Source organism: Mauremys reevesii, linkage group 1 (assembly GCF_016161935.1).
Source record: "Mauremys reevesii isolate NIE-2019 linkage group 1, ASM1616193v1, whole genome shotgun sequence".
In the NCBI taxonomy this organism is placed as follows: Eukaryota; Metazoa; Chordata; order Testudines; family Geoemydidae; genus Mauremys; species Mauremys reevesii.
In genome coordinates this window covers 253069302-253086806 of record NC_052623.1, presented here as the reverse complement: position 1 = coordinate 253086806, position 17505 = coordinate 253069302, and the positions used below count along the sequence as shown (strand labels likewise).

The following is a 17505-nucleotide window of genomic DNA, read 5'->3' as shown; positions in this document are numbered from 1 at the left end:
AACTGAGAGTAGGCACCGTACAACCATTGTAGGCCTTGTATAAACACCTGGGATGAGAAAGCCCCTGCCATGCAGAACTTACATTCTAAACAAGACAGACAGACAAAGGGTGACACTGGGCTACATTTTTTAAATTTTCTTTTTTAAGAAATGCAAAATGTGCAGGTGTGTCAGTTTAATTTAAAAAAACAACACCCCAACCTAGAACCCTTTTGTACATGCAAATGATTTGCAAACTTTGTGGGAATGTTTTTAGAGGCCTTTAATCGATTAAGCCATAAGGTGTAACCTGAGTGCAGGCTTACTGTGTTCTGTCATTCTAGTTCAGGGCTATGTTCTAACCTCATTTTTACTCCCCTAACATTGATACTGACAACATTGGAGTTCATGCACAGAAGTCCAATGGAGTGAGACCATGGTCCCCTTAGGGCCTGATTGTGTCCCTCCCTGCCCCTTATTGCATTGAGTAGCACCTTACTCCTTGACTTCAATAGCACTACTTGCAGAGTAAGGCATTCAACATAACTAAGAGTGGCAGGATCAGACCCTTTCTCATGAACCCATTGAATACCATGTCATCTCACTACACATTGGCTTTTCTCTACTGCTGTCTTTTCTCCTAATGTTTGTTTGGATGTGGTGTGTGTGAAAGTTCTTGTTTTCTATTGCTGGTAAAATTACAAATGGCTTTGACAAAGGTGCTTTAAATTTAGGACCAAATCCTCAGCTGGTATAAATTGGTAAAGCTCCATTGACTTTAATGGGACTAAATCAATTCACACTGGTTCAGGAGCTGGTCCTCAGGGTATATTATTTTTTGTAAAGGGCCATATGACCATAAGTAAATCTAAAGCACATGAAGTACAGCACAGAACAGCTGGAAGAAGTGTCTGCATACTGTAATTTACTTCATTTGATGGCAGAGGCTTTAACGCAGAGTTCAAGTCCTTTATTTATGGAGCCGCTGGTAGGAGTTAAAGAGTTTAAAGATGAAACCAGCTCTGTATTTTCAACTTAGGTTTTCATTCCCTTTTAAATTTCCCCAGAAAATTCCCTTGGGGCTAAAATTTCATGTGAACACTCATAGGCCAGAGGAGAATTTATTTCTGAAAGTTTGAGGGAAAAACACTAGTTAAAGGGCTGTAAAATGTTAATATATTTCTGACTTTTCCAATAATTGTCTTAAATGCTTTTGCCCACTCATAACTCAAACACAACTTGGTGTCAGGTGTTAAAACCGCCTCATGCTTTGTGAGTACTGACTATAAAGTAATGCACAGATTTGTTTTGAAGCAGAAATAGAAAAAAAAATTGACCCTGAAAGTCCCTGAACTTTTTTCCAATGAAATCAGTGGCAAAATTCCCATGGACCAGTATGGAAACAAAACTGAGCTCTAAAATGGCTACCTTGAACCTTATCCCAGAGCCCCCTGTATGGAATGGAAACATAGCTGTGCCATCCCTGAAGCAACCCAAAAAAATTGCTGTGACTTGATTCATCCCTACTACCCCATAGTTCCTGGTATGAGGAATTTCCTACAGCATCTATCATCTTGTGTCCATTCAGTTCTGCTGGCCAGTGCATTTGGGGATGGACTCGGGGCTTCACTCATTTCCCCCCCCCATCCCTGCCCACTTGCTCCTGGGGTGGATGTGGCAGCTCAGTGGAGCCTGCCCTTCCTCCCACACCCAGAGGGGGACTTCAGGCTGGTTGTGTGGGGAGATGATGGGCTTCCATGCCCCAGTGCAGCTGTTTTAGGGCCAGCCACAATTAGGTCCTTCATTTATAACTCATTGTTATATGTTGGAAAAAGCCAACTGAATGAGAGGTAAATAATTGTACTGTTGGTGAATGGTGGTGCCGATGGACTGTTTAGCTGTGCAAGATAAGGGCTTATACATCCACAAACTGTCAAGTAAACTTTCGCAAATGAGTAGTTGCAGCAAGCAAAGTCTCTCATGGATGAACACAAGATGCTGATCCGAACATGAGGAATGTTGACAGAATATTTAGCCATCAATTATAGTCGGCGGCAGTTCAATGACAGACTACATTTTTAAAATGCATATGGTTAGAGGTCAATTACACAGCTATTAGTACCTGTACATTAGGGATTGTGGTGGAGGAATAAAATGATTTTGAGACATTTGATCATGCTTATTCATAGAAAGTTACCTGTGTTTTCCACCAGAACCGCATCCCTAGTTGTCTGAGTTCCCTCATACCTTTCCAGATCCTCCCACAAACAGGCCCCTTGCCAGAACTGTTCATATGCCACAGACTCAGAAAAAGACTGGTGTAAAAATCAGTGACAAAATACAAAAATGTTCCTGGTACTTAAGAAAAGAAAATCCCTGGGCTGTCATTCATGACATTGTGAGAAAACATGGGGAGAAAAATAGGGAAATTCCCAGATAAAGTTTTAAACTTTGTTAGCATTCTGTTTATCTAAGGCACTATATGGCCCCCATTACTATGGTATCTGAGCACCTACATCTTTAATGTATTTATCTTCACAGCACTCCTGTGAAGTTAGAGAGTAGTATTACCCTTATTTTACAGATAGGGAACTGAGTCACAAAGAGACTAACCACTGTGCCCAAGGTCATGTTGGAAGTCTGTGGTGGAACTTAGAATTTGAGCTGGGTCCCAGGCCAGCATCCTCACCCTTGGACCATCCTTCCTCCTTAGGGTTCATAACAGGGTTACCATATGTCCGGGTTTTCCCTGATATGATATCTTTTGGGGTTCTCTGATCTCCATCCAGGAGAATTTTTGAAACATGAACAAATGTCTGTGATTTTGAGCTGGGTGGCTGGAGAGCAGTGTCTGCTGGCAAGCCACCCAGATCTGAAGGCAGCACCACTGCCAGCAGCAGCGCAGAAGTAATGGTGGCATGGTATGGTACTGCTGTACCTTCTCCTTTCCCGCTCACCCTCCCTCCAGCAGCGTCCTCTATTTGGGAACTTGAAATATGAAAACCTGGTTCATAAGTGATACCCCACTAGCAAAATCAGTTGCGAAGGAACTAGAGAGGGCAGGGCTGGAGAAGCAGCTGCGCATTGTTTAAACTAAACTTCAGTTTATCTGGATTAAAGCTCCCAAATAAAATTCTTATGAATTCAGACAAAAAGGTGAGAGGAGGTAGGCAGAAAAAGCAGTCAGAGATGAGAGGCTAAAGAGAGAGGAAAAAACTATCTGGAAGCACCGTGCGCAGCACAATAGGGCCCTGAAGTTGATTGGGGCCTCTGAGTATTTGTTTATTTCATCATAATAATAATAATAATAATAATAATAATAATAATGATAATAAATTTACACCATCATCTTCTCTCTCTAGGAACCTGCATTTCAGATCCCTCACTTTTGACCACTTATTTCTCACTTTTTAGGGAAACAAACAAACCAAAATACTGACTTAGGAGCCCAATTTCAATTGAGAGTTGAGATTAGTGTTGGTCCACAAACTGCTGTGAATTCAGTGGAATTACACCACAGATGAATTTGACATGTTGTGCAATATTATTGCAACACAGAAAGGCTGAGTTAAGGCTCTATTTTGAACCACTAATATTTTACCATTCAGTTTATATATTAACTAGATGTTAAGGAGAATTCATACTCACAGGCAACTGTAAAAGCGTATTTCCAAAGTTTGATCATTTTGTTTTGTCTGGATAATGTTCTTCTACAGCTGATTTTGTAAGTGGGAAATGACTTCAGTGAAGTGTTTTGTTTTGAGATTGTCCTGGAATTTTATTTCAACTTATTGGTGAAAATGGAAAAATGTTAGAAAGGGTTTTTTTGGGTTTTTGATGGAAACAAATGGGGAAAAAAAATCAGAAACGAATGTTTCCCATGGAAATTTCAATTTGATGGAAAAAAATGTGTCAGAAAAATTTTGACCAGATGTAACCACTCTGTCTTCTGCTAGCTTAGTTTATTACAAGCTACGTAATAAACATCCTCCTTCACCCCAACTGCCAGGAGATCTATAAGAATAGGTCTGATTTGCATTTTTCTCTGGAGGCTGAGCTCATTTCGCCCCATCCCTTCTTTAGAATGACTATCTCACACATGATGTTTTTGGTCCAAGACTCCCAACTCTTTCTCAGCTGCTGCAGGGGAGGAGAAATACATCAGCATGGTTCAGAGGTTTATTTTCACGTACAGAAAGAAGAATAACTGCAATAGCCTCATCTGGTGTTGGGAAGAGAGAGTATTAAAGCTGATAGCTTTGTTTGTCAGTATCTGAATGACTTTGATTTGAAATGTCCCCTTTCCCAGATTGTATCCTCGTCATGCGAGTGCCCTGAACAACCTCGGCACGTTGACCAAAGACTTGGTGGAAGCAAAGGAATACTACAGAAGAGCTCTTCAGTTAAACCCACAGCATAATCGAGCTCTCTTCAATCTTGGAAATCTGCTCAAGTAAGTTGAACATTGAGGTCAAATGGCTTCAATAAAATTAAAATACTTCCCCCCCTGCTCTCCCTACTGCCCTGTTACAGCAGCAGATTGTCTACCCAATGGTAGTGAAGAGTGATGTTAAGTTCTCACCGGCAGGCAGGACCTCTTTGGGTTTTAGGGCAGGGGTGGTGGCTGTTTTTTGGTTCTGATGTGCTCTTCGTTACTTTCTTTTGCTAGCTGCGAGTTTACTTTTTGGGAAGACACGCCACTTTGGCTCAGACAGTCTTGCAAAGAAGCTAGCCAAAGAAAGTAAGTTAGCGATATTAGGCCAGATCCTCAGCCCCGTTAAGATGCCTTTACACCAGCCTGCTGGCCTAGAGGTGCTGGAAACCCAGTGTCTCCATCCATCGGCAGGATCCTCTGGTGACAAAGAGTGAGAGTAGTGATCTGTATGTCACTCAGTCCCCCCACTCCCATCCTTGTGGTCAGCAAGTTGTGGGGGACATGACTGATGAGAGGAGGCATGGTTGGGACATCCTTGGCTGCTGGGGCAGCTCAGTAGGGCTATCAGCTGCTTGTACAACTTAATACAGCCCTTAGGCTGTTCTAAATTGCACCAGGGAACTGGGGGTCCAGAATCAAGGGAGCAAAGTTGGCTTAAGGCCATTTTTTTGCCCCATTTGTTGCACCAAATGCTCCTCAGCCACAGCTCAGGGTCTGGCCCCTTGTTATGTTTTACATTAGAACATAGGCTAAGAACAAAGAGGCCAACACTAGAAACTTTTGCTAATATAGTAATGTCAGTTAATAGTGTGACTCTTTTTTAACAGCATCTCTATACCAGCAAAAGCTCTAGTGTAACTGTTGTTTATACTAGCAGAAAAGCGCTTTTGTCAAATAGCTTGTGTCACTTGGAGAACCAGTATAAACTATAGTGGCAAAAGCATTATTTTTTCCCCTGCGTAAGTTGCATCTACTGTATGAGGGTTTGCCAGTATAGCTATACCAGCAAACCTTTTCTAGTGTAGACCTGGCCTTAGTATTGGGTTGGTTACAAAACAACATCATCTTACCAAAACTTACTTTAGCTGTACTGTTCTAAATGTTGCTTTGAATAAGGCTCTGTATCAAAGGTAACAAAAGGCTACAGTACGTAAATTCTGCCTTGTACCGTGGTGCTACACGTTATTGGTAATGGAGAATTCACTATGATAACCTTACCAGTCAGTGCTATTGGTTTGGACTGATATATGGAGAACAAGTCATTCCTGAGAAATAAAAGAATAGGTCAATATTATATCAAACCATACAAAGCACAAATTTGATCCAAAAGGCATTTGATCCAACGTTCTTGCATTATTCATTACAGTTGGCTGAAGTGCTCCTGAACTTCTCTGATCCCCAATTAGTGGGGACCATTCCTAAACATCCTAACATACAGAAGCACAAATCAGCCTCTAAGATCAAGGGGGTGCATAAAGCCACATTTGCCCCCCCCTCAAATGCCCTACGTCAGCCCATTATCTCCTATATCCTGACCAAGTTCTAACATGGGTAATTACATTCTTTCTGTTGTGGTTCACGTCCCCTCTTAAAAACCATTGGACAATGCGGCTGTTAAACAGGTGCTGTGTTCCATCCCAAAGGCAGCTGCTTTAAAGCAGTGGCTGTGTGAGTTCTGTAAAGTGCTTTTGAATCCTTCAGGTTAAGAAGTGTTATAAAAAGACAATTATAACTAAGACCATAGCCTTAGAGATATTGCAGCCTGTAATAAAGTTGAACTTAGATACACAGACTGATTCTCTGCTGCCTTGCACAAAGTACAGACATTTAAACCTGTGCAAAGTGAGTACAAAACTCTGCCATTGGTGTAATGGAGAATTCAGATTTGATAACATTTTGTGCCCATTTTGCACAGGCATAAATGACTACACCAGGGAAAATCAATGGAGAACCCGGCGTGCAATATTTAAAACATGGCCGTTAATAGTATTATTTCCACTAGGACATTTGAAAAATGATTCTGGGGGAAGTTGGAGTCAATTCTGCAAAGTTCCTTGCGTTTATATCTACTTGTTCTGGAGGAATCCTGCTGTGCACTTCATTAGATTGCGCTCCCGCTGGAGTTTTGAGAAAAGGGAACTTCAGCATTTTGGAGGAATAAATTTGCTGTTAACATGTGGGAATCTGCCTCCCCTTCCCCTTTGGAAATAACCTGTCTATCCAGACAGCTGTTCCTAGTGACCTGGGCTTGAGTAAATTTGTTTTGGAATCCACAAGATGGAATCTTTTGGTTTTTCACAGTAGTCCCATTTAAAAAAAAAAACTTTCCATTTTCCGTTTTGGCCAGAAGATGAATTTTCACAGGAAGCACTGCATGATATCAATGAGTTAATGAACCCCTGGCTTTGTTTACATACTCTAAAAGAAACTTGAATGGCATTATTTTCTTGCCTTGTATAAATATCAGACAGAGGATAGCTAAACCGTGCAAACAGTTTTCTCAGTAAAAAAGCAATCACTAATAGACTCCCCTCCAATGAAAAATCACATCCCCATCCTTTTGTAGCTCAAAATGCCTCTTCCTTTGGGTTTAATATTTCTTTTAAAGCTCTGCATTATGTAAATATTTAACTCGTGTCTATGGATTCAGAACTGGTGAGATTTAACTTGAAAAATCAGAATAATATGGATTATTCATACCAGAATTTCTTATACAGATTTTATGAAGAATTCAGATAAAAAAGGATATACAATTTGGTAAATATATCAGAGAAGTGAATATGCATGAACACACATGTGCACACATAACCTGATTTTGTTGCAGCAGGAAGAATAGGAGAGATAGTCCTCTTTGCTGCATCCCTTCAAATGTAAGGATTTATAACAGGCAGTATGGCACTTCTGTCTAATAAACACTTCCATACTCTGTGCACTGTAAGTATGTTATGGCTACACTTTCAAAGAAAAGATTGAATGCCTTGAGGCCTGTTAACTGAAATCTAATGTTTATTCCCAGGTCAGACTACACAGTACATAGAGGAGCATACAAGATGTCTAGTACAGTTATTGCAATGATTTAGCTCAGGTTTGACAAGACCACCTATCCTGAGGAGGGAGAGATGTCAGTCTGCCCTCTCTTCTGAACTTCTCAGATTCAGACTATGGGGCATAAGTGTGAATGTGCTGAAATAGCCCTGTGTGTTTGTCTGAAAGAGGCAGAGAGTATCATGGAAAAGTAAAACTCATCAGAAACTTTGCAATATTAATACCTTTTGGAGACTAAAACATTTCCCCTACCCACCAAACAACCAAACCAAATGCTGCTACATGTTAGGGACATCAGTCCAGAGTTTGGGTAAGGTCTCTGATTTGAAACTCCACATTATACATAGTGCTGACATTATAACCATGCTTCTTGAACCAAGTCTCATATATCACTTGTTGGCTGCAGTACTGCGTACATAGTTTTACCCCTTTCAGAAAAATGTCTCTATATTAAAACTGGAAACAGGAAGATTCTCTATTGTAGATGGATGCCAAAGGAGTAAGTTGTCCATATTCATTTTAACATACATCGTCCAATTTGTTTAGTTATTTATTTACAGATGAAGACAGCCAGAGACAGTAAATGTCTTTTGCTTATGATGCTAAACCAAGATCCTTTCTCCTGGCTTTTGGTAGCTATACAAGTAGAAGTTAAAAGATTCTGTGGCATTTTGTTGGTGAGAAGAGGAAAACCCCTGTGGCTTGGCTGGTAAATTTTCTATTGAGGAAAACCGGTTACTCTGTTAAGGTTGTGTGTGAGCCCCTACTGAGCAGACAATGGATCCAGTGTTTGTGCAGACATTGTTCTACCAGTATCTAATGCTTTACTTTATAAAGTCATTTGGGATATTTTGAAAGTAAAAAGTGCTATAGAAGACCAAACCCTATGCTATTCTTTTCTCTGACAGTGAAATTTATCCCAGTGCAGAGACCCCTCACAAAGCCCTATGAATCACTTACCCTCCATCTTAGGGACTTAAGTGGTACCTCGGCCGCTGCGTGGGATGAATTTCACCCTCTCTGTATAGCAGTGAAGGTGTCCATTCATCTGGCTTTTGCCATGATAGATTACGAATGCATAGAAAATAAGCATATAAAAAAATCCTCCCTTTGCAGCATACAATATGAGATTAAAAAGATCATTTTTAAAAGTAAAAAACTTGTATGGCCTCCATCCTGTAAGAGGCTGAGCACTTTGGCTCTGATCCAGGAAAGCATTTCAAGACATCATTGACTTTCTACTCATGTGCTTAAAGTTAAGCATGTGTAAATTCTTGGCTACATCGGAGCCAGAGTACTCTGCATCCTGCAGGGTTGAGCCCTGTTAGAGGTTGTTGTATCTGTTCTTTTAATATAATTCAGTCTGTCACAACAAAAAGATTTTGTAATCTTTTCCTCCTCCCCTTTAAGGAGACACATTGTTCGGGGCTCAAACAAAAAAGGGCTATTCAAAAAAAAAAAAGAGTAATTAGAAGTGCATGCTTGTGGTTAATGGGGACTTTTACTGCTGTCGAGTGGATCACTTAATCCTTTTATTTCTGTATCTGGCATTTCCTACATTCCTGCCAAACTGTTGATAACTTTACAAAGCAGTCATCTGTTTTCAATTTATATAAATGTGTCACGAAACTCCAGCCAAAGAATCCAAAAGTTTTCTAAATTGACAAACTACCTAGCCTTTAATTAGTAAGAGGGAAAGTGGTTCTTTATTTGTTTTTGCTTATTTGGGTAATTTAGATTGAGTACTGCTGTAAGAAGGAAAAGACTAGCCCAACTGTTTTTACTTAACTTAAAGCACAGGGAAAATATTCTCTCAGTTATATAACTAGAAGGGGGAAAAAATCTGAAAATCCACAAATACTGTCAGCTGAAATGTGCACCTTATAAACAAGATCTGGTTTCTTGGCCATGTCGCCCAGATGAAATCCAAGGCTAAAGTTGCAAGCTTTTCACATATTTCCCATACTTCAGAGTCCTTTGTTTCTTTTCAAAGGCTATGATGTTCATATTACTTTGTGCACCCAACACAAAAAAAGCTTGTTTGCTCAGTCCATATAAACATCCATAGCCACTCACCCAGGGAAACTGCTCCCTTTTCCAAGGCGAGAAATATAGTAAACCCCTCCACTGCAACTGGAGCTCACCACATTAGGCTTTCCACAACCATCTCTGGCCATTCCCTTCCTAGGAGCAGAGTCAGGGACTCTCCCCAGCCCAGCAATGGTCAAGATGCTTGAGAATGGAGTTAGTGATACTGGGTCATCAAAAACATGAAAATATATTCCACTTAAAATGTATACGTTGTTTAATTAAATTGTGACACTGTGCCCATATAACACATTTTTATCTAAGGATCTCAAAGCACAAACAGCTTTAAGGTTCGTAAAGCCCTTATGGAGTATATATGTTTTATTGTCCCCATTTTGTGGAAAACAGAAGCAGAGAGAGGTTTTCCATAGGTGACCTATTCCAGGTGAGTCAGCGACAGACATGGGAATAGATCCCAAGAGTCCTGACTAGCAGCCCACTGTTCTAACCCTAGACATTTCTTCCCATAAGGCAAGTGACTTCCTAATGGCTTCTGTGGGAGAATCCCATGTCAGGGGAGTGCATTGTGCTCTGATGAAATTTTCATTAGCTTGCCTTTGACTTATATCTAACTCATGACCAGGGTTCTGCTGGATGAGTCAGAGTTTCACAAATTTGTCCTCTTCATAGGCTCCAGAATTAAAGACAAATGTGGCTGGAGATCCATAATTTTATAAACAATTATGTTTGTAGTTTTGCAAGCTGAGAATATGGCACGTGCTGATCACTGTGTAGACAGGGTGAAATGTTTTCATGCCATGTAGAGTACTGCAGAGTTGGCTATGTGCATTATGACTTACCTGTTTTGCCTTCATCTGAAGCATCAGATAATGGCCACCACTGTAAGCCGACCACCACAGTAATGGAGCCAAATGCCTGATCCATTAAGGAAAATCCTGTTGGCTCCAAACTCCCTTATATGAGAATAACCTGCATCAGAGAGCGGAGACGCTGTGAGTTGAAACTCTCAGAATTTCCGGGAATATTTTTGTCCATAGTGGGCAGATTTTCTGCTCCCACAGAAGAAACCAGAGGTTGAGTTCCCTTAACCTAAAGATCTTGAGACATACACATGATGTAAAGGATATCTGAGTGGATGTCTCTTGCCTCCCCTCTACCACATGGCCTCACTGGCCCGTTGGCCCTTAGAGAGCTGACTCCTGAAGAGTCAAAGTCGTGTTTTGCGTGCCTTCCTCAATCATGGCTGGTTCTAGAACCTTCCCTGGCCACCCCACCTAAAGAGAGAAGAAGGCGGTTTTATACCATGGAAGGGGAACCAGCACAAATTAACAAAACATCATGCTGTATTTGGTTTACTCCACACCTATCAAAAGGGGAATTACCAGCGGAGCTCAGCAAGCTCTCATGCCCCTCCCTGCCAGCTCCAGAGCTGGAATGCTGCAAGAGTTGCCAGTGAAGGGCTGCTGCAGAGGTGAGACCCTATATTTCCATTTCTTAAAGGGATTCTCTTATCTCTTCTCAAATCACTCAGAGTTTCCTGGTAGGTTGTCCAGTTGATGTCAGCAATAACTGTGAAAACAGGCCCTACTAAAGGCAGCATGTACGGGTCATCTCCCCCCTTCTCCCCTGCCTCCCCGCACTCCAAATATATAGAGAAGTGCTGTAGGCGGAGAAGAATCTTTGTGTTGAACTTGTATATTTCCCAGAAAGCTATAGAAATCCATACAAGGAATCTGAAGGTGCCAAGGTACAAACTTACCGTGTAACCAATAACTTCAGTTCTTCACTTCTTCTCCTCCCGCTGACAGAGAGGCTATGGAATTCTATATTGCCTCGGGAGATTCTGGTTACCTAGACTGTGGCTAGAAGCCAGAGTTAATTAGTTAGTCTTTGTTGAAAAGAACAAGACAGGGACTTTCAAGTCTCTTTAAAGTATTTAATCAATAGGTGACCTAAACATGTTGTTAAAAGAACTTTGTTTCTTTTATGACTTGCAGGTCCCAAGGGAAGAAAGAGGAAGCTGTGTTCTTATTGAGAGATTCCATTAAATACGGTCCAGAGTTTGCAGATGCTTACTCAAGCCTTGCTTCCCTGTTGGCTGAACAGGTAACCAGTAATATTTAGACTTGGGTAGCTAATTCCTTCTGTGCACGATGCATTGATGTTACCTTTTGACATGTCTAATTCTCCTCTGAATACAATAAAAACTCTCTCACCAATACATAAGAACGGCCATTCTGGGTCAGACCAATGGTCCATCCAGCCCAGCATCCTGTCTTCTGACGGTGGTCAATGCCAGATGCTTCAGAGGGAATGAACAGAACAGGGCAATTTCAAATGAAATTTGAAATCTGTCATCCTGTCCCAGATTCTGGCAGCTGAAGGTTTAGGGAGATCCAGAGCATGGGGTTGCATCCCTGACCTGTCCCCATCCCTATCATATATCTATTTTTTAAAAATGTAATTCTATGACTGTCTGGGTATGACAGCTGGTGTATTCTAGAATAAATTACTTCAGTATGGCAAACCCGCTTTGAGGTAGTAATTTGATTGAGCTGATTTGAGGTTATGATAGTACAATGTGAAGTCTTCTAATGTAATTTGAAAGCTTTCCAAGTTATTGAAGTTATAGAGAAATCATGATCTATTACATAGTGCACCTAGAGTGTGGTAATAGGCAAACTATATAATACATTCAATACAAAAAAAAACGGTGTTTAAAAGAACATTATTAAGGTTGCAAAGTCAAGCACTCAAAAGTTAGGAACTCCCAGAATTAAGGTTGCCTTAACCATGAGCCTGTCCTTTGTCTTCCTACAATCCCCTGCCTCATACACCTTCCAACTTTTGCAACAAATAAGGCAAGGGTCCAACAGACAACAATTTCCTTCTCTCTACAGTCCTCATTCATCCCTAGGACAGGTCCATCCTGTGCACTGAATAAAGCAGGGTCCTGTGGAAAAAGTAGCTTGTGACCGTGCAGTTAAAGACTATATCATAACGCGTACAGAAAAGGGGGCCAAATTAAGGTTGAAAGGGCAGCCTTAATTCAGGCATTTCCTGACTTTTGAGTGATTGACTTTTCGGACTTAATGATGTTCTTTTAACAGAGCCTTTTGTGTGTAATTTTCAAGTTTTGTTTTGTTTTTTAAAGCAAACTGAAAAAAAAAAACAAAAATTCTATCATGTGGCATCATATTGACACCCACCTAGATCATCATTGTTGGAAACTTTAGATCCACAGAACAGAGTTCTGCCATCTGAGTTAATGGAGTAACTGATAGCAGTAGTATATTGTTGTCCTCTATGTGGACCAAGACTAGAGGGAAATGAAACACACACTTTGTCAGTGGGTTTTGCAGAGGTTTGCTGACAGCAGAGGAATGGTGAGACTCAGGAATCTTGGGTTCTGTTCCTCTCTGGAAGGAAGCGTTCTCTAGTGGGCACAGACTCGGCTGCTCATTCTCTCCGAGCTTGACCCAGTCTGCTCCGTTCCCTCTAGCCTTGCCCAGCCTTGCCCAGCCATTCCCACCCACCAGGACCTTGTCCCCAGTCTCTTTGCCCGTCCAGGCCAGTTCACCCCCTCCAGGCTCTTATCTGATCTGTCTCTTCCCCCTGTCTCAGGTCTTCAGTTGCCCTCCCCACATCCTCACTGATTGCCAGCCCCAGTCTCCTTCCCTGGGATGCTCGTCCAGTCTCCTCTCCGTGCCCCCTGCTCCCGTTTCCCACCAGCTCTATCTCCTAGTCTCTTTGCCCAGTCAGACCCAGCTCTGTCCCCCACAACCGCACAAGCTTCTCATCAGATTTGTCCCCTCCCTCCATTAGTGTCCCCTCTCCTCCCCAATTGGTTCCCAGTTCTAGTCTCCCACACCAGCTCCTTTCCTGGTTCTTCTCTCCCTCTCTCCCCCTCACTTTTCCCTCTCTTTCTCCCAGTGCTGGTCTCCTTTGAGGTCAGACTAGATGATCCAATGGTCACTTCTGGTGTTAAAATCTCTGAGTCTATAAAAATCCTCCCCTGTGTCCTGGCTCCCAGTCTCCACACACACACCCCAGATCCCAGCCTCTGCCTTCTTGCCCAGCCACTCCCCACTCCCTCCCACCCCACAGCTCTCAGACCCAGTTGTTCCCCTCTCCCCTTGCCCTGGCAGCCTCCAGTTCCAGTCATGTCTCCTCCAGGCTCTTTGACCCAATCTACTCCACCTGCATCCCTCCCCCAGGATTGGCTCTTGTCCTCTCTGCATTTGAATCAGGCAACTTCCTCCTCCACATTACCTGGGCTTGGGCGGGACGGGGGGGGGGGAGGAATCACTGAGAGCACAGGAGATATAAATTCCCTTTTCTCGGTTCCAGTGCCCTGCCTCAGCCTGTCCCACAGCGGCCCAGAGCTGCAATTGCAGGGAAAGTCCTACTCAGCCCTCTGCAGATACAAGCAGCAGCATGTTGTGAGCATCTGCAAACTGTTTTTACAGAGGCTTATAACTTGGACAAATTTGGGAGGATTTTCTTGGGCACAGCACAAGGCACATCCTTGACACAAAAGCAACCCCGTGCCAAATTTCAAGTCCCTGTGACAAAGCATGGGGGTGCTACAGCTTTTCGAAGAAAAGATCATCCAAAAATTTTTAACATGGGCCAAAAAATATATTTTTCACTAGTTTTGTTCTTGAAAGCATCTGAACCATTTTAGCTGAAATTTTTCCAAAAAGAATCATCTTGAGGCAGACATCCAGCATGGAAGATTTCAGCCCAAATGGTTAAAGTTTGAAAGTTAACAGCAAATAAAAAGAGGGTCTTATAATGGGAAGGGTCAGGCAGTCTTAATATGTGCTGTTACCAGCCCTGTCTGTAATAAATATCAGTTGCTAAAATGTATTTTGCTATTTTATTTTCTTCTCCTTTCGTCTATGGATGAGAGTAAAATGTTACCAGATCTGTTCAAGTAGATGAAAATCTCTATTATGTCTGATATGATAGGAATTTCAAGGCATGGCCTTTAGATTTCTATCAGCAATATATTTGCACATACACACTATGATAGACCCAGGCCAGCTGGGTACAGCAGAATAGCAGAAGGCAGATATACTGGCCACTGGATTAATAGTCTTCTGTTCCCTGACTGACCAGAGCCGGGGCTGCTCCAGGCTAATGAGAACACCTGACTCTAATTAACCTGCAAAGAGTCGGGTGAGGCCATTAAGCTAATGTGACCATCTGACTCTAATTAAGGCCCTGCTGATACTATAAAACGAGCTCACTCCAGTCAGGCAGAGGAGAGCCAGGGAGCCAGAGGAGAGGAAGTGCGGCTGAAGAGCTGGTTAATAGAGACGTCCTCAAACCATTGGTAAGGGAGCCCTAAGGTAAGGGTGAAGAAGGGAGAAGCAGGAGACCTGTGGGGAAATGGCCCAGGGAAATGTAGCAACACTGGCAGTGAAATGTTGGCTGCCAAGAGCTGCTACCATTAGGGTCCCTGGGCCGGAACCCGGAGTAGAGGGCGGGCCCGGGTTCCCCCCAACCCACCACTACAGGAACATCTCCTGGGAAGGGAAGTCAGGCCCCTGTCAGGACTTGAGGCTAAACTGTTCTGAAATAAGCTCCCAGGGACAACAGAGACTGTGGGAGTTCTCTCACCAACCTCCTTGCTGGCCTAAGATGAAAAGGGCTCAGTAGACTGTAACCCTGGCCCTAGAGAGAAAAGGGCTACGTGGAGGGTCACAGGGAGCCACTGAGGCTAGCATAAACTGCCTGGAAGCGCAGGACCCATGGGGGGCAAGGTCAGAGCTCTGCCACAACACATACAGTGGGTTTGTTGCATTGAAACTGTGTTTTGGATAAGCCCCTCAATGGACACAAGAGCAAACTATCCCACTGCATAGGAAAAATAGGAAGTATGGCAAGAGACCACCCTGGCTTAACTAGGAGATCTTCAATGATCTGAAACTCAAAAAAGAGTCCTACAAAAAGTGGAAACTAGATCAAATTACAAAGGATGAATATAAACAAATAACACAAGTATTTAGGGACAAAAGTAGAAGGGCCAAGACACAAAATGAGATTAAACTAGCTAGAGACATAAAGGGTAACAAGAAAACATTCTACAAATACATTAGAAATAAGAGGAAGGCCAAGGACAGGGTAGGTCCATTACTCAATGAGGGCAGAAAAACAATAACAAGAATATGTGGAAATGGCAGAAGTGCTAAATGACGTTTTTCTTTTAGTTTTCACTGAAAAGGTTAGTAGTGATTGGCCATTTAATATAGTGAATGCCAGTAAAAATGAGGTAGGATCAGAAGCTAAAATAGGGAAAGAACAAGTTAAAAATTACTTGGACAAGTTAGGTGTCTTCAAGTCACCAGGGCCTGATGAAATGCATCCTAGAATACTCAGTGAGCTGACTGAAGAGATATCTGAGCCATTATTGATTATCTTTGAAAAGTCATGGAAGATGGGAGAGATTTCAGAGGACTCGGAAAGGGAAAATATAGTGCCAATCTATAAAAGGGGGAATAAGAACAACCTGGGGAATTACAGACCAGTCAGCTTAACTTCAGTACGCAGAAAGATAATGGAGCAAACAATTGAGCAATCAATTTGCAAATATCTAGAAGATAATAAGGTGATAAGTAACAGTCAGCATGGATTTATCAAGAGCAAATCATATCAAACCAACCTAATAGCTTCTTAGACAGGGTAACAAGCCTTGTGCATAGAGAGGGAGTGGAAGATGTAGTATATCTTGACTTTAGTAAGGCTTTTGATACTGTCTTGCTTGGCCTTCTCATAAACATATTAGGGAAATACAACCTAGATGGAGCTACAATAAGGTAGGTGCATAACTGGTTAGAAAACCATTTGCAGAGAGTAGTTATCAATGGTTCACAGTCAAGCACAAGGAAGGGAACATCAAAAGAGGTCCTAGAGGGATCAGTTCTGGGTCTGGTTCTGTACAATATCTTCATCAATAAGAACATAAGAATGGCCATACTAGGTCAGACCAAAGGTCCATCCAGCCCAGTATCCTGTCTATCAACAATGGCCAATGCCAAGTGCCCCAGAGGGAGTGAACCTAACAGGTAATGATCAAGTGATCTCTCTCTGCCATCCATCTCCACCCTCTGACAAACAGAGGCTAGGGACACCATTCCTTACCCATCCTGGCTAATAGCCATTAATGGACTTAACCTCCATTAATTTATCTAGTTCTCTTTTAAACCCTGTTATAGTCCTAGCCTTCACAATCTCCTCAGGCAAGGAGTTCCACAGGTTGACTGTGTGCTGTGTGAAGAAGAACTTCCTTTTATTTGTTTTAAACCTGCTGCCCATTAATTTCATTTGGTGGTCCTTAGTTCTTATACACCTCTACCCCACTATAACGCAACCCGATATAACATGGATTCACGTATAGCGCAGTAGCAGTGAGGCTCCGGCGGCGCTTTAAAAGGTCTGGGGCTCCAGCTGCTGTGGGGAGCCCCAAGCCCTTTAAATCCTACTGGAGCCCTGCTGCTGCTACCCCGGGGCTGTGGCAGCAGGGCTCGGCTGGCAATTTAAAGGGCCTGGGGCTCCCCACAGTGGCTGGAGCCTGGAGCTCTTTAAATCACCGCCAGAGCCCTGCCACCCCTACCCTGATATAACGGGGTTTCAGCTATAACGTGGTAGGGATTTTTGGCTCCCCAAGACCGCGTTATAGTGGGGTAGAGGTGTATTATGGGAACAAGTAAATAACTTTTCCTTATTCACTTTCTCCACACCACTCATGATTTTTTATACCTCTATCATATCCGCCCCCCCTAGTCTCCTCTTTTCCAAGCTGAAAAGTCCTAGTCTCTTTAATTTCTCCTCATAGGGGACCCGTTCCAAACCCTTAATCATTTTAGTTGCCCTTTTCTGAACTTTTTCTAATGCCAGTATATCTTTTTTGAGATGAGGAGACCACATCTGTACTCAATATTCAAGATGTGGGCATACCATGGATCATAGAATATCAGGGTCGGAAGGGA

General features: G+C 42.4%; 1 protein-coding gene across 6 annotated transcripts in view; it reads left to right on the top strand.

Moving 5' to 3' along the window:
- The window catches only part of TMTC1 (transmembrane O-mannosyltransferase targeting cadherins 1), a 215859-nt gene that overhangs the window by 170938 nt on the left and 27416 nt on the right, over positions 1–17505 (top strand). For all 6 annotated transcript variants that reach the window (XM_039547592.1, XM_039547608.1, XM_039547599.1 and 3 more), the window contains 2 exons: positions 4289–4432; positions 11506–11614. In XM_039547592.1, coding sequence (XP_039403526.1) covers positions 4289–4432; positions 11506–11614 — 253 coding nt within the window. The remainder of the gene's footprint in view (positions 1–4288; positions 4433–11505; positions 11615–17505) is intronic.